General features: G+C 40.1%; 1 protein-coding gene across 1 annotated transcript in view; it reads left to right on the plus strand.

Annotated features, from left to right (window-relative positions):
* Positions 1-26,171, plus strand: part of ATP13A4 (ATPase 13A4) — a 117,204-nt gene that overhangs the window by 74,634 nt on the left and 16,399 nt on the right. The window contains exons 15-25 of the mRNA XM_058555563.1: positions 1,852-1,938; positions 2,169-2,322; positions 3,483-3,594; positions 7,919-8,043; positions 12,993-13,156; positions 14,223-14,345; positions 15,593-15,672; positions 17,642-17,684; positions 18,087-18,196; positions 20,096-20,192; positions 21,915-21,987. Coding sequence (XP_058411546.1) covers positions 1,852-1,938; positions 2,169-2,322; positions 3,483-3,594; positions 7,919-8,043; positions 12,993-13,156; positions 14,223-14,345; positions 15,593-15,672; positions 17,642-17,684; positions 18,087-18,196; positions 20,096-20,192; positions 21,915-21,987 — 1,168 coding nt within the window. The remainder of the gene's footprint in view (positions 1-1,851; positions 1,939-2,168; positions 2,323-3,482; positions 3,595-7,918; positions 8,044-12,992; positions 13,157-14,222; positions 14,346-15,592; positions 15,673-17,641; positions 17,685-18,086; positions 18,197-20,095; positions 20,193-21,914; positions 21,988-26,171) is intronic.

Raw genomic sequence — 26,171 nt, forward strand, 5'->3', positions numbered from 1 at the left:
ATCTCTATGGTAGGGTTATTGTGAGAATTAAATGGAATGATGCATTAAAGAACTCCCTGATACTGTGCCTGGCACGTATTACAGGCTCAGTAGTATTAATAGAATTATAGTTATTACATAATTATTTTCCACCTCTTTAGACTGTAGTATGAGCAATGTCTGCTCTCCAAATTTTCTAGAACACGAGTATTAGGAAACATTACTGTCACCAGTGCTTAGGATAACTTATTGTTACCAAGCATTTTATTTCTATTAATTTAGTCTTGATTTTGTTTCTAAGGCTGGAAACAATAAAAAGGAAAACAATGAAAGTTTTGTTGAGACTTTGAAGTACATTTAAGAGCAACTGTTGTTGTTCAGGATGAGGACTCTGGCTCTCTTGGTTCTAGTTTTGGCTCTGCTCTAACTGACTGCTTGACCCTGTGAAGTCATCTCTCCTGTTGGGACTTTGACTTCCCAGGCGTTAAAATAATGAGATTGAATTAGACCAGCAGTGGTCACTTAAAACAGAACAAAAAAGCCGGAATCTTTTCTTAAAAGGAAACCTTATTCAGAAGCACCCTATAAAACACAAATAATTGGAGTTGCTCTGGTTGAGATCGAATTTGAGGAAGAAAGGGAAAGCTTCAGGACACACATCCCTACGTATTTAGCCACAAGCCCACCTCCACCCTTGTAGCCAGGTACAGCTCTGGGCCCCTGCGAAATAAGTGTGAGTCCCACTGAAGGAGACCAACTTTAGGGTCCTTTCCAACTCTATGAGCAATGGTTCTGTAGCCATCTGATGTAACTTTGCCATTCTTTCTGGTTACTATTTCTGTGTCCTTAAGTTGGGATTACACTTTCCTCTCTCAGATTTTTTCAGCTGCTCAATGAGGTGATTACAAAGCATTTTGACATCTTTGGGTAAAAGGTTGCTTTGCTTATAATATAGGGTCATTATCATAGCTATTACCCAGCCTTGGTGGTCTAGTGGTTAAGATTCTGCACTCTTACCACTAGGGCCTGGGTTTGTTTCCGAGTCAGGGAATAAACCACCCATCTGTCCATCGTCACACTGTGGTGGCTGTGTGTTTCTGTGATGCTGAAAGCTATGACACCAGTCTTTCAACTACCAGCAGGGTGACCCATGGTGGACAGGTTTCAGCGGAGCTTATAGCCTAGACAGACTAGGAAGAAGGACCTGGCCACCCACTTCTGAAAAAATTGGCCATGAAAACCCTATGAATAGAAACGGAGCATTGTCTGATCCAGAGCTGAAAAGCGAGAGGATGGCACAGAAAAGACCAGGCAGGGTTCTGCTCTGCGGTGCACAGGGTTGCTAGGAGTCAGAATCCACTCGACGGTGCTAACAACAAATTATAGCGATTACTGGGTGTTTACTGAACATTAACTGTGTCCATCACAGTCCCTGCCCTGCTGCACCCTGAGGACCATCAATCCAAATTAGACAGAGAGGGAAGAACGGGAAGAGCTGTGAGCTCCAGGAGAAGAAAGACAGTAAGGTGCTTGCATCACACACCAGAAGTCTGGCTCTGCATGCTCACTATTTTCAAGTTAAGCTCTTCAGAAATGAGAATGAGCCTTTATACAGCACATTCTAAGAGAGAAAGCGGGATAAATTGCATGAATAATTCAGAAGTGTCTGCCCTTTAAGTTCCACAGCATTTCCAATGCATTGTTTTTTTCCATGGTGAAGTAAGTCTGGTTCACCTCCATCCAGCTGAGGGAGGAGACACCGATAAAACATTGATTGGTCTGAGGATTTTCTCAAGGGGAGGGTTTGAGCCTAGTATCAGTGGATGAACAAGGAATAACTCCCTACAATGAAATATCCTATTTGTGAAATAGGAAATGGCTATTTCTGGGGACGATTTCCACGTCAAAGGAGTGCCGGCACATGCTGTGGTAGTTAAACCCTGCAAAACAGCCAGCCAGGTAAGCCTTGCCTCCTGTGTACCCCACAATACCCAAACTCAAAGGGAAGGTTCCATCAGGTCCACTATTTTGAAAGGTCACAGATGTGTTTTCTTTGAATTCCACATGTGAAATTGATGAGACCTTGTTTCCCTTATTTGCTAAAATAAGGATTGAGGGAGGAGTAGTTAATTCCCAGTAGCTAGAAGCTGTGTCTGTGTGTCCTTCTCCATTCGCCATCCCTCAACCAGGTCCCAGTGGAAGGAATTGCAATCCTGCATCAGTACCCATTCTCATCAGCACTGCAGAGGATGACAGTCATTGTCCAAGAGCTGGGGGGTGACCGGATGGCTTTTATGAAAGGTGCACCAGAGAAGGTGGCCAGCTTTTGCCAACCTGAGACAGGTAAGTGAATAGACTTGTATTACAAATGGTAAATCTGTATTTCCATCTCAAATATGTGCCCTCAGCACTTGATCTATGAATCCTATTGCCCACTGTCGTTGCCAATTGGTGACTCATTGGCATCCCAAACTCAATACCAGAATTAAGCCTATCTTTCTCACTTCCTATATTTCCCAGCTTGGTGAATGGTACCAACATCCCCACCCTCACCCCCCCGTTTAGGATTTTTCCCTGATACCTCCCTCTCCCTCAGTGCCTTTATCTTTTCAATTGCTAATCCGTGGCCCTGTCTCCATCAGCTCAGGTTCTCATCATCCTTCCACTGCATCAATTCAACAGTTGATGAATTAACCCCCTGCCCTCAATCTCCCCTAGTCAGATTCACCCTTCATACTGTGGCCAGATTGGTTTTTCCATCACATAGTACAACTATGTTGCCACTTTCCTGCTTTTATTCTTTTGGTTGCTTCCCATAGGCTCCAGGATAATCTCAAACTCCCTTAGGACAATACATAAGGCCTTCATGATCTGACTCCTATCAAACTTTCCAGATATGCCTTCCTATTGTCACAACCTGTGTTTCCCTTGAGCTAAACTAACAAGTCAAGGCTTGCTGTCTCTTCTCTCTGTGCCTATGCACATGATGCTCCCTCAGCCAAAATGCCCATTCCCTTCCTTCATCTAACCACTTCCTACCAGCCTGCTCTATGCACACTCAGTGCTTCCATAGCAGCCATAATTACTCAGATCATAGTTTTGGTCTCATTTGATTGTATTGCTAGCCTTCCAGCCTTTACCCTACTGGACACAGATCCTTAGGGTAGGGCCTGCAGTTCAATCTCTGCAGAGCCAATGCCTGACACAGAGTAGATTCTCAATAAATGTTTGCTGATTAAGCTAGAGAAAAAAGAATTATACCCTTTTCCCATCCTTTTTCCTTTTTTTTTTTTTTGAATGCTTTCTTCCCATTTCAGTTTCACCGGATCCCAAAAGGTCAACCCTGGCAATGTGGTTATATTTACGGTTCCCACTGACGTGTTTGTGTACTTTTTCAGAGAAGTGTTTTCTTGGGCAGGAGTTGGATCTGTTTGTAAAGAATTTCTCTGCCAGTTCCAAGTGAGTAAATATTGCATACTAATCTTGTGTTATTTTCTGAACAGTACCAACTACTTTTGTTAGTGAACTTCAGATTTACACAACACAGGGCTTCCGGGTCATAGCACTGGCCTACAAAAAGCTGGAAATGGACCACCATACCACTGCCTTGATGAGGTAAATGGGGAGGATTTTGGTAAAGCAGAATGGTTTGGTGGGAAGATGCACCAGACTGTGCAGTGAACTCAGCCGCATAGCTTGCTGGATTTGTGTGTGTGGAATGTTTCTGAACTTGGGAAACAAGGATATAGTCATTCTTTCCCATCCTAAATCACAAAGCTGATATGAACAATGACTGAGGGAATTTACGGGAAATAGCTGTATAAACTGTGAAATGTGATTGTACAGCTTGGTGAAAACAGACATATAAATATAACCATGTTTCAGAGAGGTTGAAATTGTGGTCATACCCCCATTTTGAACTAAATACAAACAGCTAATTTTTTATTATAGTTGGTGAATTAGTTGAAAGTTAGAAAACATAACATTTGTCTGAAAAAAATTCTTGATAAGAAATACACAAGTTAATAAAACAAATAAATATAGCTTGGACTTAACACATAGTCTAGGTAATGTTTTTAGAAAAACAAGAAAAGCTTCAGAGGGGCCATTCTAGAGAAAGTTTTGATATGTATAGATTAAAATTGGGATGCTCGAAAGCTAAAATGGAGTGGAGTATTTATTAGTTCAAATTTATTTGTTGTTTTATTTTCCACTGTTTTGAGGCTATTGTGTTTATTTCACAACCAATGCCATGTCCAATGCCCTATGTCAGCCACTATTGGTAACACTACTAGGGAGATTATCAAGGCTTATTTTGTTATTTAGGATTTTAAATATGAAGGTCTAACATATTTATGTTCAACCCTGCCAGACTCAACACTTTCTTATTCTAACTACATTTTTACCACATCCTTTAATATACTAAAATAAAATTCATATGTAACATGATCTGTACATATTCTCTGTAAAAAAACAAATATAATGCCATCCTATATAGTAAAAATAAAAGCAAAAAATACAATGAATTACAAAAGGGAATAGTTCAATAAATGCTCAGCTGACTCCACTAAAAGAAAATGAAGCGATACATTACTTGCACCTGTGTGTAGAGTCATTGCGGCTGCAACAGCTAGAAATGCAGACTGACACAGGTGGGTTAGACTCTGGAGTCTTGAATACTACCTGCAATCTAGCTGTCAGTGGGGTGACTCTGTGAAGTGCTTAAAAACTCTTGGTAAAACTGAATAAAACAGTACAATCTTTTCGCAATTTACATGGTAGTTACACTCCTGGAAAATTCAATAGAATAGTAAAAATGTGCAAAAATACTTTGTGTTTATATGTAAAGCAGAGCTGGGGGAAGTATAAACAATTTTATGTGTGTTTAATATAATATAGTAGTATTAAGTATACTATAATAATACAGTATACTATATAGTATCATCATAGTATAATGTAAACTATATAAGCCTGTACTGGCTTAGAAAGGTATAAACAATTTTTTGTGTCCGTGAATGTCCTGTAAAATATTCAAAAAGCATGTGGGATGCAGGATCACTCTTCATTGTGCATTGGTCAATGCAGAAAATCTTGCATCCATGTCTAAAAAGTTTCCCCAGTGACCTCTAGAGGCAGCACCACCCCTGCTGAGAATCACTGATGAGTCCCAACTCTGTCACTTTGTGCGTGGGCAGTGAGGCCCAGAGGGGGAGGTGGCTCATTGAAGTTGTTGAGTATTGGATTCCTGGGTTTATTGGGCCACTCTCCCTGAGACCAGCTTAATGTGACCCTTAAAACTTTGGCTATTACAACTCTGGATATTTGCTGTAATTTAATCAACTCAGGTCACTCAAGTCAGAGAGCTAACAGTGAACTTTGAGATTGGATCTCACATTTTAAAGAAGAGGAAACTTGGGTCCAGGCAAGGGATGTGGGAATGGAAGGAATTAGGGGTGGAACTTAGTTTCCAGAGAGCCTGTGGACAGGGATGTATCAAGAATCTGGCTACTATGCTGCTGCTTCTGATTATTATCATAAAATATTTGCATATCTACAAGTTTCAGACTCCTGGCTTTCAGGCTGGTGCATGTCACAAGGCACTCCTGGTGGAGGCACATGAGCAATAGGGAATGGTGAGGGCTGCAGCACACAGGAAAGTATGTGACCTGGCCAAAGGCATTGAAATCGCAACTTTTCAAAAATCTGGTAAGGTCTAAACACAAGTTCACTAACAGGATCTGATCTTAGGTTGTCAATTTGGCCCCTCCTGTGTTAAAGCCACATCACCACTGCTTATACTCATGGCTAAGTTAGTTTACCTAACCTTTACTAATCCCTGATTAGAGCAGAACACTCTTTCTTATACTCATGGCTAAGTTAGTTGACCTAACCTTTACTAATCCCTAATTAGAGCAGAACACTCTTTCTGGGGGGTGGGGACGGGGTGTGTGTGTGTGTGTATGTGTGTGTGTGTGTGTGTGTGTGTGGTTACTTAGAGTGCTTCCAGCAACGATATCATAATTTCTTTGAAGGTTCTTGGCCTGCTTTATGCATATTTCATCTTTTAAAAATCACATAGATTTTAAGAACATTAAGAGTAATCACAGGGATGACAATGCTTGTTTGCATTACATGCCCCATTCTGTATTATTTTTGGATGCTTCAGGAGGAGGTATAATGTCTGTGCAGGAAGCAGGAAAGGATAGCATGCTATTCCAAGTTGCAGAGCTTGAGACCCCTAGAGGGACTACTTCTCTTTATTTCCTGGCTCAGATTGAATACTCATGCACTCTCTGCATATTCTCTTCCCCTTTTCCTTAGCCCGGTTCCTTGCACTTCTTTAGATATTCAGCAAATGTCATTGATTTGACAGATTGACCGACTTCAGTTCCCATGAGAACCTTCTGGCAGTAGAATTTCTAAAGGAGGAAATAAATTTCCCCAGGTTCCCTGACAAAAAATGGTCACAGTAGGCATCAGAGCCTTTCAACTAGGTGAACATTTGCCAAACACTTCCTCTGGGGCACCATGTGGGTGTTACTGGACTTGTTGACCCAGGCAGGCTTGCCCTCAATGAGTTGAGACAGACAGATCAGATAGCAAAGAATGATAATATATGGACAAATAAATACAAGCTAAACTGAAGTAGAAGTAACACGCTGAGGGAGCAATTATTTCTATCCAAGGAAGCCTTTATGGAGAGGTGCATGTGAGTTGGGCCTCAAAATATAGGAAGGATTTCAGTACTAGATAATGGGGAACTTATAACTTTTTCTGTGAAATAAGAAAGAATGTCTCATGGCAGTCTAGAGCAAACGTTTAGAGATGGTTGAGTACAGAGCATACCCATGGTGAGTGGTCCAAATTGGCTGGAAGCTAGGGTGGGTGAAGAATTTAGTGATAGATGAAGCTGGAAAGATAGTTTGGAATCAGATTATGGAGAGACTTAAATGCTGGGTTCCGAAGAATAGGAAATGCCATCCTCTTGAGCCTGCTCTGAGGCAAGTCGTCCAGGCTGTGTCCACTTCCTGCCCCTCTGGTGGAGGTGTTAGCAGTGTCCTGGAAGCATCACTAACTTTAGGTGATGCCCCTGACCTATGTGAGGTCCAGCATTGAGATGCACATGGCCAGCAAGGCAAGGTGGCTTTTCTGGGCGCCGTTTTCATCTGTATTTCAGCCAGATTTAGGCGGAGCTGGTGTCTTGCTCTTGTGTCTTCTAGAGATATTTGGGTCTCAGATAAATGAATCATGGAATAATCTTTGAACCCCCAATACCAAGTATACTCCCCTGCACTTGGTCCTGGGGAACATCTTGGAAATATTCTTGTGGTGAACGGGAGCCTCAGAGGCCTCACTTACTTGCAGAAACATTCATACTTTATGCAGAAGGCCAATGCTACCAGCTGTGGGAGAAAGGGAGGGAGGGGCTCAGCCTTAAAAGAGGGGCCATTTATTTTGAGATTATGGCCTCATATCTCCTGGGGCTAAAATGGTATTGATTATAGCCTTGGTTTCTAGAAAATTGGCATTTTATTTTATTTTTCTTGTGCCTCATTTATTTTTCACGATGTTTTGTACCACAGCTAGAACTCCTCTCCGGTGGTTGCTAACAGATGAGGTGATGAAAATCACCACAGCAGATGGAAGAGACCTTTGCAGTCATTTAGTTCATTCTTTACAGAGTTAAAGCAAATCTTTTGCTTAATAAGTACTCTCTCTTCCTCTTGATTCGGTCAAAATAAATGTCTCAGTATCCTTTGTGTCCCCCTCCTGTCTTTCTGGAAAGTTCTTTGGCACATACTCTGTGTGTAAGGAACAGTGCTTAAATGGATGGGTGGGAACCACTCTGACAGGAAGATATTTGTCTTTGTTTTTGTTTTGCTTCCTGTAAAAAAGACTGTAATATGCTATTTCTGTTCAATCGTGTATATACTTCCAGGGACAAGGTAGAATCAGATCTGATATTTCTGGGGTTGTTGATCTTGGAAAATCGATTGAAGGAAGAGACAAAACCTGTCCTGGAAGAGCTCATCTCGGCCCGGATAAGGACCGTAATGATCACAGGTACAGAACAAAGTGTATGTGAAAGCAGTAAGAATTTGATGTAGACAGACAGAGATTCACTCATCTAGCAAATATTTTTGACCACTTACTATGGGCCAGACACACCATTCTAGGTGCTGGAGATGGGCAACAAAAGAGGCAGAGTTCCTGCTCTCACTGAGCTTCCGTTCAGGTGGGATGAGATAGAAAATCGATCCATCCATCAATCCATCCATTAGCCAATCAATCAAATAAATAGCTGGTAATAAGTATTATGACGTATGTGAAACAAAACAGAGTGATGTAGTAAAGTGTATCTGACGGGCTACTTTAGATGAGGCGTCTTCTCTGAGGGGACATGTGAGATATCACTTGAATGAGAAGACGTGAACCATACAAAGAGGATGATTTTTATTGTTAAATGTTAGGAGAAGAAGAACGGTTAGTCACTGTGGTCTATAAACTATGCTTAAGGCCCGTCAATAATGAGATCTACGATTTTGGAGATAAAATTCCTGTCTCCTCTACTTGTATTCCCAAACCCCAAACACACACCCAAGGGAGCAGTGAGAAAGGGTTATGCAAGAGAAACGTGTGAAATTTCTTAATGAATGCTTCTGAATGGAGGGTAGATGATTTCCTAACGCATTCATAGTTTTTGAGTATGTGCCTTCCTTTCCCTGCTCTCATAGGTAGATGCATTCAACTCCATTAATTGTGTTACCAAAAAGATCCAATATTTCCCCACCAAAGCACTTACTACCCATCTCACTTCCCCTGAACCCAGTTCTACGGTTGGGAACTCTAGAATATTTTTACCTCCCCCTCTATCCTTCTCCACCCCCCTAGTCTCCTCCCACAATCCAAGAGACTTTTGTCACTTTTACTCTCTCCACTTCTAGCACCTCCATCCAACATCTAGGTGTTGCTGAGTTAATTTACTACTTATTAGAATTTCCCTTACATTATGAACCTTCTGTTTCAGAATCTCTGTTTAGCACTTACATTACACATTCTCATAATCTATCCTTAACCATTTAGATTTATGCAGAAATAAGAGTTGCTCACTCTTCATCCTCTTTCTTTACTTCTTCCCTCATACTGAAATTTCTGTTCTGTTTCTTTCCTCACTTGGCTATAATTTTTTCTCAAGAATTGTCCTTGGACAAGAAAGAAGGGTGATATGCTCTCTGATTTCTTACATATCCTGGAATATCTTTCTTTGCTCTGACAAGGGAATGATATCTTCCCTGGGTATAGGATTTTGGGGTTAGAGTGTTTTTTTATTAGTGGTCTGTAGGTATTATTCCTTGGTCTTCTGGTTTTTGATATTGTATATTACAAGTGCAATGGCAGTCCGCTGTAGGTAACTTGTTCTTTGCAGCATATAATCCTTTTTCTTTAACTTTGGAGTTTAGAAATATTACCAGAGGGGCCGGCCCCATGGTTTAGCCGTTAAGTGCGCGTGCTCTGCTACTGGCGGCCCGGGTTCGGATTCTGGGCGCACACTGACGCACCGCTTGTTGGGCCATGCTGAAGTGGTATCCCAGATACAGGAACTAGAAGGATGTGCAACTATAACATACAACTATCTACTGGGTCTTTGGGGAAAACAAGGAGGAGGATTGGCAATAGATGTTAGCTCAGGGCCGGTCTTCCTCAGCATAAAGAGGAGGATTGGCATGGATGTTAGCTCAGAGCTGATCTTCCTCACAAAAAAAAAAAAAAAGAAAAAGAAAGAAATATTACCAGGGTATGTCTGTATGTCTGTCTTTTTTCATTAATTTAGCCTGGAACATAGTGAGCACTTGTAATCTGTCTTCTTCCTCTCAGGATAATTTCTTCTATTGGTCTTTTAAGTATTACCTTTGTTCTCTTTCTTTCCTTTTTCCCTTCTGGAATTTCTATTATTCACATGACAGGCCTCCTAGATCTATCCTCTCAGTCTCTTATCTTTTTTCTTGTGACTCTCACATTTTTATGATTTTGCTTTGTGCTTTAAGATTTTTTTTTTTGGTGAGGAAGATCATCCCTGACCTAACATCCGTTGCCAATCTTCCTCTTTTTGCTGAGGAAGATTAGCCCTGAGCTAACACCTGTGCCCATCTTCCTCTATTTTGCATATGAGATGCCACCACAGCATGGCTTGATGAGCAGTGCGTAGGTCCGCACCCAGGATCCGAACCTGCAAACCCTGGGACGCCAAAGAGAAGCTCATGAACTTAACCACCGTGCCACCAGGCCAGCCCTTTAAGATTTTTTTTGCATCCATTTTTTCCAAACCACAAACTCAAGTCTCAAAAATAACCATTATCTCTTTTGAATCACTTATTGAATCGTTAAGTTCTTAAATTATGTTTTGGGGTGGGAGCGGCTCTAGAAACCTTTTCTGTGTGTGTGTGTGTGTGCTGCATTTGAGTTTCGTTAAGTGCACTCATTACTTTTAATGCAGGTTTCATTTCTCTTCAGCAGCTACTCTGCTTCACCAGTCACGCGTTCTCATTGTCCCGCCTGATCTTTTCCTATCTAGCTTCCGGGACTTCTTAAATAAGTTGTTGTATTCCTTCGTCAGATGATTGAGGCTCAGGCCTGGGCTGCATATCCTAAACAGTAGAACTCTCTCGGGCGGTGGGTGCAACATGGGCCTGCGTTGCATGCAAACTGGCTGCTGGTGCCCTGCTGAGGCATGTGGAGGAAGCCTCTCAGCTCTTGGGGCTCCCTGTACTCTTCCAACCTCAAGGTAGAACAGCTCCTTCCCACTAGTTAGCTCTTTTGAGGATCCTCATAAGTATTTTGGTAGAAACCTGGGAGAAGCCGTGTTAGGGATCGCTACCCAGGTGTTATATTATACATTTTTTAATGATTGCTCTGGGAATCACAATATCTGTACCTGCTCTTTCAAGAACGCTTACCACCATAACGTCCCTTACCTTCTCTCCCTTATGTTATAGTTGTCACATGTATGACAGACAATGAAAACTCTACCAGACATTGTTAAAGTTTTTACTTTCAACAGTCAAGAGTTAAAGAACATAAATGAAGAAAAAGAGACTGTAACGTTTACCCAGATCCTCATTATTTCTGTTGCTATGTTTTCATTCCTTATGTCACAAGTTTCCCTCTGGTGTCATTTCCTTTCAGCCTAAAGAACTTGTTTTAGCATTTCTTTTTGAACATGTCTTCTGGCAACAAATTATCTTAGTTTCCTGTCATCTAAGAATGTCTGATTATTGCTCCTTCATTTCTGAAGGATATTTTCGCTAGCTATAGCAGTCTGAACTGACAGTTCTTTTCTCAACACTTTAAAGATGTTTCACTGTCATTTTGCCTTTGTGGTTTTTGATAAGAAATCTTTGATAATTTGAATAATCATGACCTTATATCTAATGTATTGTTTTCTCTAGCTGCTTTTAGGATATTTTCTGTATCTTTGGTTTTTAGAAGTTTGATTATAATGTTCTGGGTGTGGTTCTCACCGAGTTTATCTTGTTTGGGATTCACTGAGCTTCTTGAATCTGTAAATTTAAATCTTTTCCCATATTTGGGAATTTTTCTGCTAGTATTTCTTCAAAATTTTTTTTCCTATTTCAATTTCTTTCTCCTCTCCTTCTTGGACTCTAATGACCTGAATGTGAGCCTTTTGATATTCTTCAGTCACTATTCTTTTGTTTCTTAAATTTTCTCTCTGCTCTTCAGATTGTATAATTTCTATTGATCTATCTTCAAGTTCACTGACTCTTTCTCCTATCATCTTCATTCTACTATTGAGTGCATCCAGTGAATTTTTTTATTTCAGTTATTATATTGTTCAATTCTAAAATAGCCATTTGGTTCTTTTTGTACAGAGTATATTTTTTTCAGCTGAGAACTTCTCTTTTGTCATTTATTTCAAGAGTATTAACCTTTACCACATGGAAGAGGCTTATAATAGCTGCCTTAAAACCGTTGTCTGATAATTCCAACATCTGGGTCATCATGAGATAGGTAACTGTTGATTGTTTTTTCTTGAGACTTGGCCAAATTTGCCTGGTTTTTTGTATGTAGAATGTCCTGAACATTTTGAATATTATAGATGTGAGACTTTGGATGCTGTTGAAATCCTCTGGAGAATGTTGAGTGTTTTTTGTTTTAGTAAACGTAACTCTAGGACATTGGAGGTGATTAACATCATAGCTCAATTCTTGAAACTTTTGCTATCCTTCTTTGGCTTTGTTCTGCACCTGCAGAGGTCTGAGTTGAGCCTGGGACTTACACAGCTCATACACTGAATTAGTCTCCTTGTCTAGCTCTCTCCTTTCTGGGATTTCCCCTATAACTCTTCAGCCCTCAGGTGCCCCTTTTCCTGGTTCCTCTGGCCATACAAACTAGGTTTCTCTGAGTTTGAGCTACCTGCACAGCTCTGGGTACTGGGGCTCACACTCAGGTCAAATATGTGAGAGGAAAGAGAAAAAAAAATTGAGAATCTCACCACCACCTTGTAGACGGTTTCTCCAAATTTGACTCCCTCCCACATTCTGCCTGTTTATGTTTATTTTTCAAAGTCCTTGGGTACTTGCTTTTTATATTTTGTCCAGAGTTTTCCATTGTAATCAGTGGGAGATAGATTGTAGAGGGCTTATTCCGTCTTGGCTGCAAGTGGAACCATCAGATACTATATTAATCTAGTAGGGTTTTGCCAAACATTTACCAAGCTGTTAACAAATGATAGAAATAGGTTTGAATTTCACCTTTTCATTTTGCCTTCCTACTCTGACAAAAATATACCGGTTGTGAAGTAACCAGATGAAAAGAAGCAAGAACCAGAAAAGGGATCATGGAATCATAGAAGGTCAGGGCTGAGTGAGACCTTAGAGATTATTTCTCTTCACACCTAAAATAAGATATGAACTCCTTATCCTAGTTTTCCAGCCTCTGTATGAATTAGTTCTATCTCTTCAATCTCATCTTGGGATACTCTTCCTTTCTTCTAGGTGACAATCTTCAGACTGCAATCACAGTGGCCAGGAAGTCTGGAATGGTGTCTGAAAGCCAGAAAATCATTCTTATCGAAGCAAATGAAACCACTGGGTCCTCATCAGCGTCTATATCTTGGAAATTAGTAGAAGAGAGGAAACATATTGCATATGGGCATCAGGTATGCCTAAAAACAGATCTTCTGCCATATTATCTAACTTGTCTCACAGTTTTGGCACCTGAGCAGCTTCCACCGGCAGAGGTGTACAGGTGACCTAGGGTCAATATACTTCTCTGAATGTCTAACACATATGCGGTTCAATGAACTCAATTATATCAGTTTCCCATACCGTTCCTACTGAGCTTTAAGATGCAGTGCTTTCCTGGGTGCTTTTAAACTTAAAAAAGTCTTTAGCTATTTATGAGAAAGAGTATAGTAAATGAGACTGCAAACCTGATTTTCCATTTTTCCCTTGCTTGCCAGCCATTGCATTGGGTTCAAAGGGGATTTAATCCCTAGGAGAGATACGGCTGTGTACATTGGAAAATCAGACTTTGTCTTCAGGGTGGGAGAAAAAGTTTTATTTGTTTATCTCCAATCTTGTCAGTATCCTATCTCTATTGTGTCCTTGTGGAACAGTACTAATTCTGTAAGAAAAAAATTTGTAAGTTCTCACTTCAGGGAGAGAAGTGTTAAGCTGCAGTGTTTTTGTATTTTACACTTGAAATGTGTGAAATGTGCTGTTCTCTGGGACTCACCGAGATCAAATCAGAATGAGAATAGGACATGAGTAAGTGATATTCTCCTATTCACTAGAGGCTGTGATGTGCAAAGATTGATCCAGCAAAGGGAAAGTGCTTCTCTGAGGAATCAGAGCTGGAGTGTGACTTTTTTTTTATTTTGTGAGGAAGATCAGACCTGAGCTAACATCTGCCAATCCTCCTCTTTTTGCTGAGGAAGACTGGCCCTGGGCTAACATCCATGCCCATCTTCCTCTACTTTATATGGGACACCGCCACAGCATGGCTTGCCAAGCGGTGCGTTGGTGAGCGCCCAGGATCCGGGCCGGCGAACCCCGGGCCGCCGCAGCGGAGCACATGCACTTAACCGCTTGCGCCACCGGGCTGGCCCCTGGAGTGTGACTTTTAAAGAGAGACTCTGGATGGTCATCGTTGCCTTCTTTTAGATGTGCTTAGATATCCTAACCACTCTATCAAATCTAAAATAATTGTTTCTTGCTTTGCAGGACAATTACATTAACATCAGGGAAGAAGTCTCTGATAATAGCAGAGAAGGAAGTTACCATTTTGCCTTAAGTGGAAAATCCTTTCAGGTTATAAGTCAACATTTCAACAGCCTACTGCCAAAGGTAAGGTCTAAGAGGGTACCAATCTCCCAGCAAAGATGCTGACAATGTCACTTACAGAGCATGATCCTTAGTGATTTCAAACCTCTAAATAGGGAAGATATACCTATTGAATGTATCATAAGAGAGGCAGATATTTTTGTAGAGGTTCCTATTGTCTCATTTCCTACTAGATTTAAAGTAAGTAAACTTGATTAGCCAATTTTCTGTCATCTATAGGATTAATGTATCAGTGACTTCTCAAGTCATAAGGATTGCTTTTGGGTAGCTGTTACTATATTGCCATGGTTAGGGGTCTCACAGTAGAGGGGAAATCCAGCAATTATACAGGAAGGCAGGCCAAGAAGAGAGGAATTTCATCAGGTTTTTGTTAGAGGAACTCTATACAGAAGAGGGTCAAACTTAAAACTTTACCGATGAAGATCAAACCCACAGTGGGGACAGGTAAATTATATATATATATAGCATGTGATCAAACTAGAGAAAGACTGTGTCTAGTGTAACCCGAAGATAAATTATTTGTATTCAGTTGCTCATCATCTTAGGCACTGTTTAAGAAAAAAAGAATAAAGACTTTGAGGCTGAGTGAATACTAAGCTGAGTTTACTGCCAAGAAGAGCAGGGAGCACATAGACAGATCTAACAGAGAAGAATTTAGGCTCTGTAGAATGGAGCTCAGGTGGATGGAGCTAGTATAGATTTCTATACCATCAAACCATCAATGTTCCATAGCCCAAATTAGGCTTGGATATCAGCTGAGTTTCACAATTGGTCAAGCCCAGATGTTATGGTTAAGTCAAGGACTGCAAATAGTCACTTCTTCACTGTTAGGCTGTTTTTCTGCTAGTTGTGAAGAATTTTCTGAGATGTAGTTGCCTTCTTTCCTTTTCCTGGGATCCTGATCTCTTATTATCTTCAATTTCTCATACTCTACTGGTTTAAGTTTCCATTAAGCTCAGGGTTTTTTAGTACCACATTCTCTGTAGTAGCTGAGCTAAATTCCTGTAGGTCATCATTTTCATCAAATATTTTTGTTAAGTAGTCATCATTACCGATTTCAGTCTCCCTGGTGACTTTTCTGATGACCAAGTTCTCAGTGTATGTCTTAAAATCCAAAGGAAGACTTCTTGGAAATAAATTTTTTTCTCATTCATGGATATCATTACCCAGTCAGTGTTCTAAGTGTTTTCAATTATTTCATGTATGATCAGCTGACATGATAAGAAATTTCCATTTTGGGTTCCTCACAGATACTAATCAATGGGACCATCTTTGCAAGAATGTCTCCTGGGCAGAAGTCCAGTTTGGTGGAAGAATTTCAGAGACTGGAGTGAGTTCTTTACCAATCCAGGTGGTATGAAGTGCATAGAGGCGTAACAGTCAGGGGGAGTGTAAAAAGAATATGTCACTCAGTTTAGCTAGGGCAGCAGTTGTTAACCTGGCTGCACATAACAGTCACCTCAAGAGCTTTGAAAAAATAGCAATACCAGGACATGACCATACAGAGATTCTGATTTAATTGCTCACGTAGAGCTTGGACATCAGTATTTTTTCAAAGCTCCTCACATAAATCAACTTTGCTTCCAGAGTTGAGGACCACTGAACTAGAACATAAGGGGCATGAAAGGGTATGGTGAGAAATAAGCTGAGAAAAGTAATTTGAGCTCAGATTCTGAAAGTACAATGAAAATTTAGACTTCATTTTTGCAAATTATCATCATGGTTATGATACAGAGAGATTCATGACAAGAGATTCACATAACCCTAAAAATATTAAAACATTCTTATGCCAACACATCCTCTCCATCCTAAATCAGAAAAATACTTCTCTTCTAACACAAAGGGTCTCCGTTGACAGAGTGGGCAGTGCAAACAAACTGCCCATCATTTGAGATCCTTTATTTCTTGTTAATGGGACCCCAGGGACTCCTGGAGGCTTTCTCTACTTCTGGCGCTGGACCACATCAACATTACTCCTACACCTACTCACTCCTACTCCATCCTCCTACTCACTTGATTCACTTACTAGGCAAGCTTCTCAATTCGGAAAACCCTGTCTTCTCAACATGGTTGAAAACCTGGACGGTAAACTAGTTGCCTTCATATAGCAGTGTGGAAGAGAAGTACAACGAATTCTGTAAATGCTGTCAGAGAGCTTCTACCTTATAAAGCAGACTGTCCATAGTCTTTGTCAACAATTCAAGAGAGTAATATTCACCCAGCCTCAGAAAGTGATCCTGAAGTGGGGATGTATTTTCTTTCTTCAACTTCCGGGCCTGGCATTGCATTTTTGATTGAATGACTGCTGACACAGCAGATTTCCTGTCATGTTACTATTAGCAGCACCAACAACTAATTCTTTTTTTTTATCCTCCAAAATAATCAAGTTTTATTGTAGACTGTCCAAATTAGGATGTCCAGATGAGGTCACAGAATAGAAATCTTTTCACATTAAATATTTCTCCCCCATAGAACACTTTGTTTTCTCAGTCCACTGGAGGGGAAAAGAACAAATATAAATTTTGTCAAAAGAAAACAAAATATATCCCTTAAAAGGGGTTAGAAAACTAGAAGGAAGACAGAGGGTTCTACAAACAGTGGATGTATAGTTGATGTTATTAACAATGGATGACAAAGTTAGAGATAATGGAATAAAATTAGGCAAATTGAAGTTAACTCTAACCCTATAAATCAAGATCCAAAGTATGAACAGTCTATGAAGATATTTAAGTCTATTCACCTTCTGAACTACAGAGTGGGCCCCCCACAGATCAAAACCAGTGACTTCCTGTTCATAAATTACTCTCTGGGAGTCAGCCAACAACTAATTCTTATTTATCATTTTAGAATTTATAAGGGCTTTCCCATACAGCACCTCACTGAATACTCATAACACTTTGTAGGGGAGAAAAATGCTAGTCAAAATGGGAAAGTGATCAGATCAAAGATCTGGATCTTCTCCTACAAATCCTGTGCCCTCCCCACTGTGCCGTGCTATCTCACCATCCAATTGTGAGCTTCTCTGTTCTACAGCTGAAAAAACTGCTTCCTAAGCAGTGAAGTGCAGGATCTCCCTGAAACACTTGCAGGCAGGAATGGTGTGCTGGACTTCTTAATCAGTTGTAGGACCTGTTGAGTCACACTTTACTCTTAGTCAAGCCAGACTGTTGGGAAATTCCCTTAAAATACATAATAAGTTTGAAACCCAAGGAATAAAGTTCATTTTATCTTTTTAGTTAGAGAAATTAGCAGGTAAGATTGCTTTGATCTCCTTTACAATTGACATGGTTTCCTTTTAGTTATTTTGTAGGTATGTGTGGTGATGGAGCCAATGACTGTGGGGTAAGTAGCTGCCAACGTGTGGAGCCACAATCACGGACTTCACTGTTCTTGCCCGGAGCCCCTTAGAGATAGGATCTCCTGGAATATACACAACCTCCATTCTTCTTGATGGAAAAACTGATGTCGAGGGTTTGGGAAGGTTTCGACTAAAGCCAAACAATGACTCATTGGTCAATATAGACTAAATGGAGCAGAATTTGGTTCTGAGGTCCCCACTTCTTTGGCTAGGTGTCTTGGTGCTATCTCTTTCTTATGCAGCAGGCACACAAAATCCGATGGTCTCCTGGCTAGTGAGGGGGCCCACCAACCACCTGTGGGCAGCTTAACTAGCCTTTTCTTATGTGGCCCCAAGAGAGATGTATGTGAGTGTGTGTGGACAGTAAGCTGACTCTTTGCTTTCAGGCTTTGAAAATGGCTCACGTGGGCATCTCTTTATCAGAGCAGGAGGCATCTGTGGCCTCGCCTTTCACTTCCAAAACTCCAAACATTGAGTGCGTCCCTCACCTTATCAAGTAAGTAGGCACTTTCCCCCCAGCATTGTTTTACTCTCTCCTGACTTTCAGGAGTAGAGCCCATTGCTCTGCAGGGCAGAGACCAGAGAAACTTTGTGTCCTTGGGAAGGGAGGGTGCTTTGTGGGAGAATGTAGTCAAACATTCTACTCCCCAGTGGACTTGCCAGGAGTTAAAAATAAGCCTGAGAGAGCTGTGGCATTTCTAATGAAAATCATTGAATAGGTTCTTTTAGAAGATTGGAATCTGGAACTTGTTACGCTCTGAAAATGTCAATCATGCTGTTATTATTATTATTTTAAATGTATCTCCTTAGATGCTTTATAATGGGGGATGGACAGAAACTTCCTTTTCTTCACTTGCCTTCCTTTCTTCTTGCCTCTTTATGCCTCCTTGGAATATCCTTTCTATCCTCAGTTTTCGAAATATTTATTTGTCTTTGCTGTTCCTACTAAAATTTTCCTTGGGACATTATTCCCTCCATGCCTCCCTAGAGTATGTACTTCTGCTACATTTTATTGAATGATAGAGGTGGTTAGCATTGTGGCTGCTTTGGGTTATTACAACTAGTACATATTTACAGCTTATAAAGTGCTTTAATGCCTATTATCTTATGCTTCAAAACAGCCTGGAGATGCAGAAATGGTCACTATTTCTTTTACAAATAAAGAAATGGAGGCTCAGACAACTTAGTTGATGTGCCCAAGCTCACACATCCATGTAGGATTGGATTTTGTATTAGAATTGATTTTGTTTAAATGTGTTTTATCTACAAATATTGTACTCTTTCCACCACCATTAAAATAATGACTTGGGCAGCTCCTCCCAGTTGTTTTTTATTCCTTCATGCATTCAGCAAATATTTACAGAGTAGGCCCTTAGTACCAGGAACTGGTGGAGGCTTCTGGAACCCAGAAGCACGTAAATCAAACGTCCTTTGATCTTGTGAAGATTTCTTCTGGTAAACAAGTCAGGCAGTAAACACATACACGGATAAATCAAGAGGAATGTGAAAGGAAGGAGGACGGCTGGGGAGCTGGAATTGGCTGCTTCAGACGAGGTGGTAAGGAAGAGCCTTTCTAAGAAGGAGAGGGATCAGGAGAAACTACCTCCTAGGCAGAGCAAATGGCGGCAGCAAAGCCCTGATACAGGAAAAAGCCTGGTTTGAGGATCAGGTTTTGGAATCTCAGGAAACCATTATGACCAGAAGTAAATTTAAACTCTATTTTTTTCCCAAATGAAAGAGATAAAAATGGCACTTTATAAGTAATCTATTTTGTGCTTTAAATATATACTAGTTACTCAAAGTCAATTAACAGTATCACAAATAAACATGCTCATTGTTTCTGGTCTATTTAAATTAGTCATATATTATGACTACTTTGAGTGTGCATGTTTTTTCAGCCCAGTTTTAGAAAAAGTTGGGACTACCAAATGAAATTTGAATGAAATGTTTGCCAAATTCCTGAAGCACCTGCATGAAAACAGCCTCCAAACCTACAATCTTATTTAAATACCTTAGTTCACAGACAAAGAAACTGTGACCGAGAGAGGGGAAATGACCTTACAAATCACATTAGTGAGTAAGAATGACATCTGGGGCCAGTTCCCAGGTCCTCTGATTCTGAGCTGAGATAATGCCCATAGTAAGGATGGGAGTAACTCTGCATCTGGGCTCCATGGCTGGATCAAGGCCTGTGGACCTTGGCCCGGCATATGCTAAATGTGGTCATCCAGCATCCTGACAGCCAGCTCCCCTGGCTCAAGGCTGTCCAGTCTGTCAGACAAACAATCAAATGATCAGGCCTTAGATCTTTTTCTCCTGAGCTCAGCTGAACAGCACAGAATAACTGACCTCATTTCTTTCCATTACTTTCATGTCAATTTCTTTTCTCACACAGGGAAGGACGTGCAGCTCTTGTGACCTCATTTTGCATGTTTAAGTACATGGCCCTGTACAGCATGATTCAGTATGTTGGTGTTCTGCTGCTCTACTGGGTATGACTTGGAACCTAGCCTCTTGGTTAGTGAGAACTAAAACACATGGTGGTGCACTCTCCATTTGCAATGCCTCTCGGAGAGAGAGTGCAAATGGGATATTCAAGCACCAAGAGCCCCTCTAAAACTTAAAGTTTTTGAAAGTAAATCAGAAATAGACAAAGGTACACAGGAAAAGTTGTTGGTGTCAATTCTCTGACTTTCTGACATAGAAGCTTTTTATCTAGTGGTAGCTGAGGATCAGAACTGAATATATCACTTTCTCTCTCACTGTTGCTTTCACCTGCTTGGACAAGGTCTCTATCTTCCCAATTCCATTGTGGCTCTACCTGAGCATACCATTCATTAAAGAGATGATTCTCTGATTGAGATGCTGGTAAATGTTTCATAACTGGCTCTCCCTGGAAAATCAAGCCCTGATTATTAATGTTTGCCAATTTCAGTGGAGTAAATATTCTCACCATGGCTAGTTTCAAGTTGGCTAGTTTCAGTGACCTGATGTCACTGAACATGGAGTTGGGAAGAGATGTACAGTAGCATACCATTATGTGGTTCTTGTACCATATAGATATAAGAGTTGTAAATAACCTCAAGAGCATAGATAAGAGTAAAATGTAGGAAAATGATTAGGAAGTGCTGTTTTGAGTATTCATTACTTTTGTTTTTAGTATAATTTATTTAATGGCAAATTTATATAATTTAAGTTTTTATATCAGCTATGTTTAAGAACCAGTTCACAAAATTCCTAAAAATTTATCAACTGACTCTCATGAGCCAGCATATCACTGATCCCCTGAATATAGGGATTTAAAAATTATCATATCATACCGCAAATAATACACAGGTCTTGTGATGGTTTTCACTATTTAAAAAAATGTAAAAAGAGAAAAGACATGACCATCGTTTGTGAACTCAGCATGTGAGCTTCTTCTATTAACTAAAACTGAGAAAGTGAATTCTATTTGTGCTGGAGATATCTAGATTCATCTCTCTGTCGTGCCCTCTTGCTCCTGGGTTGAAAGTTTTAGTTCTGTTATTTTCAGATTACCCATGTCTTTTCCCACTCACCAATGAATGAGCTGGAGAAGAAGAAGCTATTTTAGAAATTTGGCCCTATTTTGAAATCATGATAATTCTTGCTCAAAAGTAGAGTCAAACATGGATCATCATTATCTCCTTTCTACTAAGGGGTGTGGGACAAGGAAGCAAGTTATTTGAAATCAGGAAGACCTGACCATTTTTTCCTCAAGAACATCAAAGTGCTTTATCAGGACTTTCTAACAACACCCAAGAATGCAAATAGTGGGTTCAGTTATTCTCATTTTCCATTGGTAAAATTTGGGTAATAGCACACATTTGTCACTTACTACTGTTGGGAATACACTGTTTTATTGTGCCAGATCAAACCCCAACTTTTTTGCTAACAATTAGAAAAGAGAGCAGAGATAAATCTAGTCAAGTGAGATGTTTCCCTCAACGAGGGGTGATATTGATGTGCAAGGGACCCAGCCTCGAAAGCACATGATGGTGGCCCACCCGGTTAGAGAGGACTTCGCAGCCTTGTCTCTGAGTGCTCCCACCAATGTGAACAGGCCCCTGAGCACCCCACCTCCTTGTAATTTACTTGAAAATCGCATGTTGCAGCGAGAAAATGAATGCCATTGATGCAAACTTCACCCAGAAAGACACAACTTTTTTGAGCCACTTTCCTTTTATTTTCAGGAGACGAACAGCCTTTCAAATTACCAGTTTCTGTTCCAGGATCTGGCCATTACAACTCTTATTGGTGTAACAAGTAAGGCATTTTTAAAACTTTCTTCTCAGAGGTGCTTGCCTCTGCTTGCTTCCCCCACCCCAACAGGGTTAGTCTGGGAGAGACAGCAGCTGCAGCAGCAGTGGTGTGGGACTTATTCCCAAAGGCGTGTACAGAGAAAGAGGGAATAGGATCCTCATTTTTTAGTGCTGAAGGAAAGTGTTAGCAAAGGAAAAGCTGGCTAGTTGTTTTGCGGTTTTCCACAAAATATAGGACTTCCCTAAATGGTCACTAAACATTTAAAATGAAAAAAGCACCTTGAAAATCAGGAACACTGACTTCACTGTGCTTTTAGGTGTAGTTACAGTTGAAATGTGCCCAATTTATAGACGCTAATGGCTTTTATGTTTCCCATCTCCAAATCCTAGCCTCTCAGAATTTAGGACGGAGATTAAAGTTAATCTTGCCATTATGCCGCTTCCACCCTTCTCCTCATAACTAATATATGAATTGTCTCCTCGAGTTTCCTGCTATGGGATTTTTTTCCCAACCTACCCACTAACCATCATCTTGATTGTATTCTCTGCTTTTCTCTCTGTTACATATAAATGCCAAGAACTCCACTTGTACTCTTAATTCTACCCCCTCCTACCTTCTCGAGGACTTTGTTCCTGTAATCATCTCTTTCTCCATCATCATCAACTTTTCTCTGGTCTACTGGGTCATTCCCATCAGCATATAAATATATTTTCGTGTCTTCTTTCTTTAAGAATTCTTCCTTGACCCCAAATCCACCCCTAGCTGCTGTCTCCTTTATTCTCAAACTTCCCGAAGGATTGTGCATACCCACTTTCTCCACTCGGCACCTGTAATTCTATTGTCATTTCATTGCAATCAGCTGGATTCTAACATTCAAGGGCATGAATATGGATGCTGGGCCTGTGCTGTTGTTTGGTGGGAGGGAGTGGTATGCTGGCAAATGTTTAACAACTGGTTTTTCAAAAAATAGTTGTATATATATGCACATAAGTTTAGTACTAACTTTACTGAAAAGAAAAATGTGTCATGAGCAATTTTCAAATAATAATAAAATATATACTGCTCTTTCTTGCAAATTCCATTCAGCCAGTTGATTCTCTCAGAATGCTTTCACTGAGTTTTGCCAAACTCTTGTATCCATACACAACCTATGGTTGCAACTGATGACTGAAGTAGTTTCACCATCAATGCTGGTTGATGTTTTTCTTTCCCTGTATGAGCAAAACAACAAGACTCGGGTTGAAAATTTAATCATTCGTCAGCGATGTGAGCAACTTATTTTCTGAATTGGATAATAGTTCTTGAATGCTGGAAGAATATTTCCTCAGTTTTAAACAAAATTATTTATGATGTCATGGCTACAGATGTGACATACTTTTATGTTTAATCTCCATTATTAACTTCTAGAACGTAGGTAATACTAAAACGTAGTAAAATAATTAGAAAGTTATGAGTTTTGAGTATTCATTATCTGTGTTTTTAACATTTTTATTTAATTGTAAGTTTACATAATTTGCTTTCAATGATGGTTATGTTTAATAACTGGCTTGTGTACTTAGCAATAATTGGCCCTTGTGAGCCAGTATGAGCCAGTTGCAGCCACCACTGGCGGGGAGGGTACACATTACCAATGCATTAAAAAGTACTAGTCTTAGATTGCCTCTTCTGCATGTCTCATGGTCTTGCTTTCACACTATTCCTCTTATAGCCTCTCATCATAATCTTAACAGCTATCATGCCACCTTCTCATTTAAAAAACTTGTTCAAAAGCTCTGCTTTTGGAGAACGTGCTCAAGGGGAGCAACTGCTATCTACGCTTCAGCTGCCACCTCCCCGACTCTGCTCTTGTCAAGTCCACCAACGACCTCCTCGCTGTCAACAAGTGACCACTTCTCTTTCCTCTTTGTGCTTGAATCTCTCAACAGCACTCTCCTTCCCCAAAAGGGTTCTCTCTTGGCTTTTGTGATACCACATGCTCCTGGATTATCAACCACTTTAATGAATACAGCTTCCCCATCTCTTTTGCTGGCCTCTCCTCCTTTACCTGTCCTCTAACTTTTAGAATATTTCGAGGTTTGTTCTTGGGTTTTCTTGTCTTTTCAATCTATACCATCTCCCTGAGTGATTTCAACCAATCCTATGACTTTAATGTCATCTGTATGTTGATGACTCCCAAATTTGTATCTTGGGATATCTTGACACATATCCTGAGTTCTGGAAATGCAGCTACTCGGCATCTAATCTTAGATATTTAGCAGGATGCAGACTTAACATGCCCAAACAAAACTCTACTCCGCCAGATCTGATATTTAACAAAATTATTAAGTATTTACTGTGTGCCCACTTTGTACTACTTGCTGTAATAATAAGCGCTTGGAATACGTCAGTGAAAAAAAATAAATTAAAATTCCTTTCCTCATGGAGCATACATTCTGTTAAAATAGCACCACTCTCTACCTGGTTGTTCAAAGACCTAGAGTCACTCTTAATTTTCTCTATTCTTTACCCTTCACATCCAATATATATGAAATTTTTATTGGCTCTACCTCCAAAACATATCCTGCATCCCTTCTCTCCACCTCTACTGTAGCCACTGTCACAAAGTGATGTCACCTCTCTTGTGGATTGCTGTAATAACCTTACAACTGATCTTGTTCCACACTTGCTGCCTTTCCCTCACCCCCCATTTACCTTTCACACAGTAGTGAGAGTGTTATTTTTAAAATATAAATTTTATTGTCATCCTCTTGCTTAAAATGATCCAGTGGCTTCCCATTTCCACTAAATCCAAAGTCGAATATGGTTTGGCTCTTGCCTACTTCTCTATCTTCACCTCTAACCACATTGCTACTCACTTACTTGTTCCTGGCAGCCTCGCGTTTCTGTCACTCAAGCATTGCCAAGCTTGTGGTCACCTCAGTACCTTTGTTTTTGCTATTTTCTTTGCCTAAAATACTCTCCCTTTAGATCTTCATGTGGCTTTGACTTTTTCTTGTTATTCAGACCTTAGCTCAAATGTAACCACATCAGAAAAGTCACTTTAGGTAATGACTAAGCCAATTATTCTCTATCACACAATTTTGCTCTATTCTTTTTTTTTTGAGGTAACATTGGTTTATAACATTATATAAATTTCAGGTGTACATCATTATATTTTCATTTCTGTGTAGACCACATCATGTTCACCACTCAAAGACTAATTATCATCTATCACCACACACATGTGCCCCATTACCCCTTTTGCCTTCCTCCCTCCCCCCTTCCCCTCTGGTAGCCACCAATCTAAACTCTGTATCTATGTGTTTGTTGTTGTTGCTGTTATCTTCCACTTACAAGTGAAACCATATGGTATTTGACTTTCTCCATCTGACTTATTTTGCTTAGCATAATACGCTCAAGGTCCATCTATGTTGTTGCAAATGCCTGGATTTCATCGTTGCTCATGGCTGAGTAGTATTCCATTGTGTATATATACCACATCTTCTTTATCCATTCATCCATTGATGGGCACTTAGGTTGTTGCCAAGTCTTGGCTATTGTGAATAATGCTGCAATGAACATAGGGGTGCAAATATCTTCTCGCATTCGTGTTTTCATGTTCTTTGGATAAATATCCAGAAATGGTATAATTGGATCTGGATCATACAGTAGTTCTATTCTTAATTTTTTGAGGAATCTCCATACCGTTTTCCATAGTGGCTGCACCAGTTTGCATTGCCACCAGCAGTGTATGAGTGTTCCCTTCTCTCCATATCCTTTCCAACACTTGTTATTTCTAGTGTTGTTAATTATAGCCATTCTGATGGGTGTGAGATGCTATGTCATTGTAGTTTTGATTTGCATTTCCCCAATAATTAGTGATGTTGAACATTTTTTCATGTACCTTTTGGCTGTCTGTATATATTCTTTGGAAAAATGTCTGTTCAGATCCTTTGACCATTTTTTAGTTGGGTTGTTCTTATTGTTTTTGTTGAGTTGTGTGAGTTCTTTATATATTTTGGATATTAACCCCTTATCATATATATGATTTGCAGATATCTTCTCCCAATTGTTAGGTTGTCTTTTTGTTTTGTTGATGGTTTCCTTTGCAGTGCAGAAGCTTTTCAGTTTGATGTAGTATCATTTGTTAATTTTTTCTTTTGTTTCCCTTGCATGGTAAGAAATGGTCTTCAAAAAGATACTGCTAA

Source organism: Diceros bicornis, chromosome 15 (assembly GCF_020826845.1).
Source record: "Diceros bicornis minor isolate mBicDic1 chromosome 15, mDicBic1.mat.cur, whole genome shotgun sequence".
Taxonomy (NCBI): Eukaryota; Metazoa; Chordata; class Mammalia; order Perissodactyla; family Rhinocerotidae; genus Diceros; species Diceros bicornis.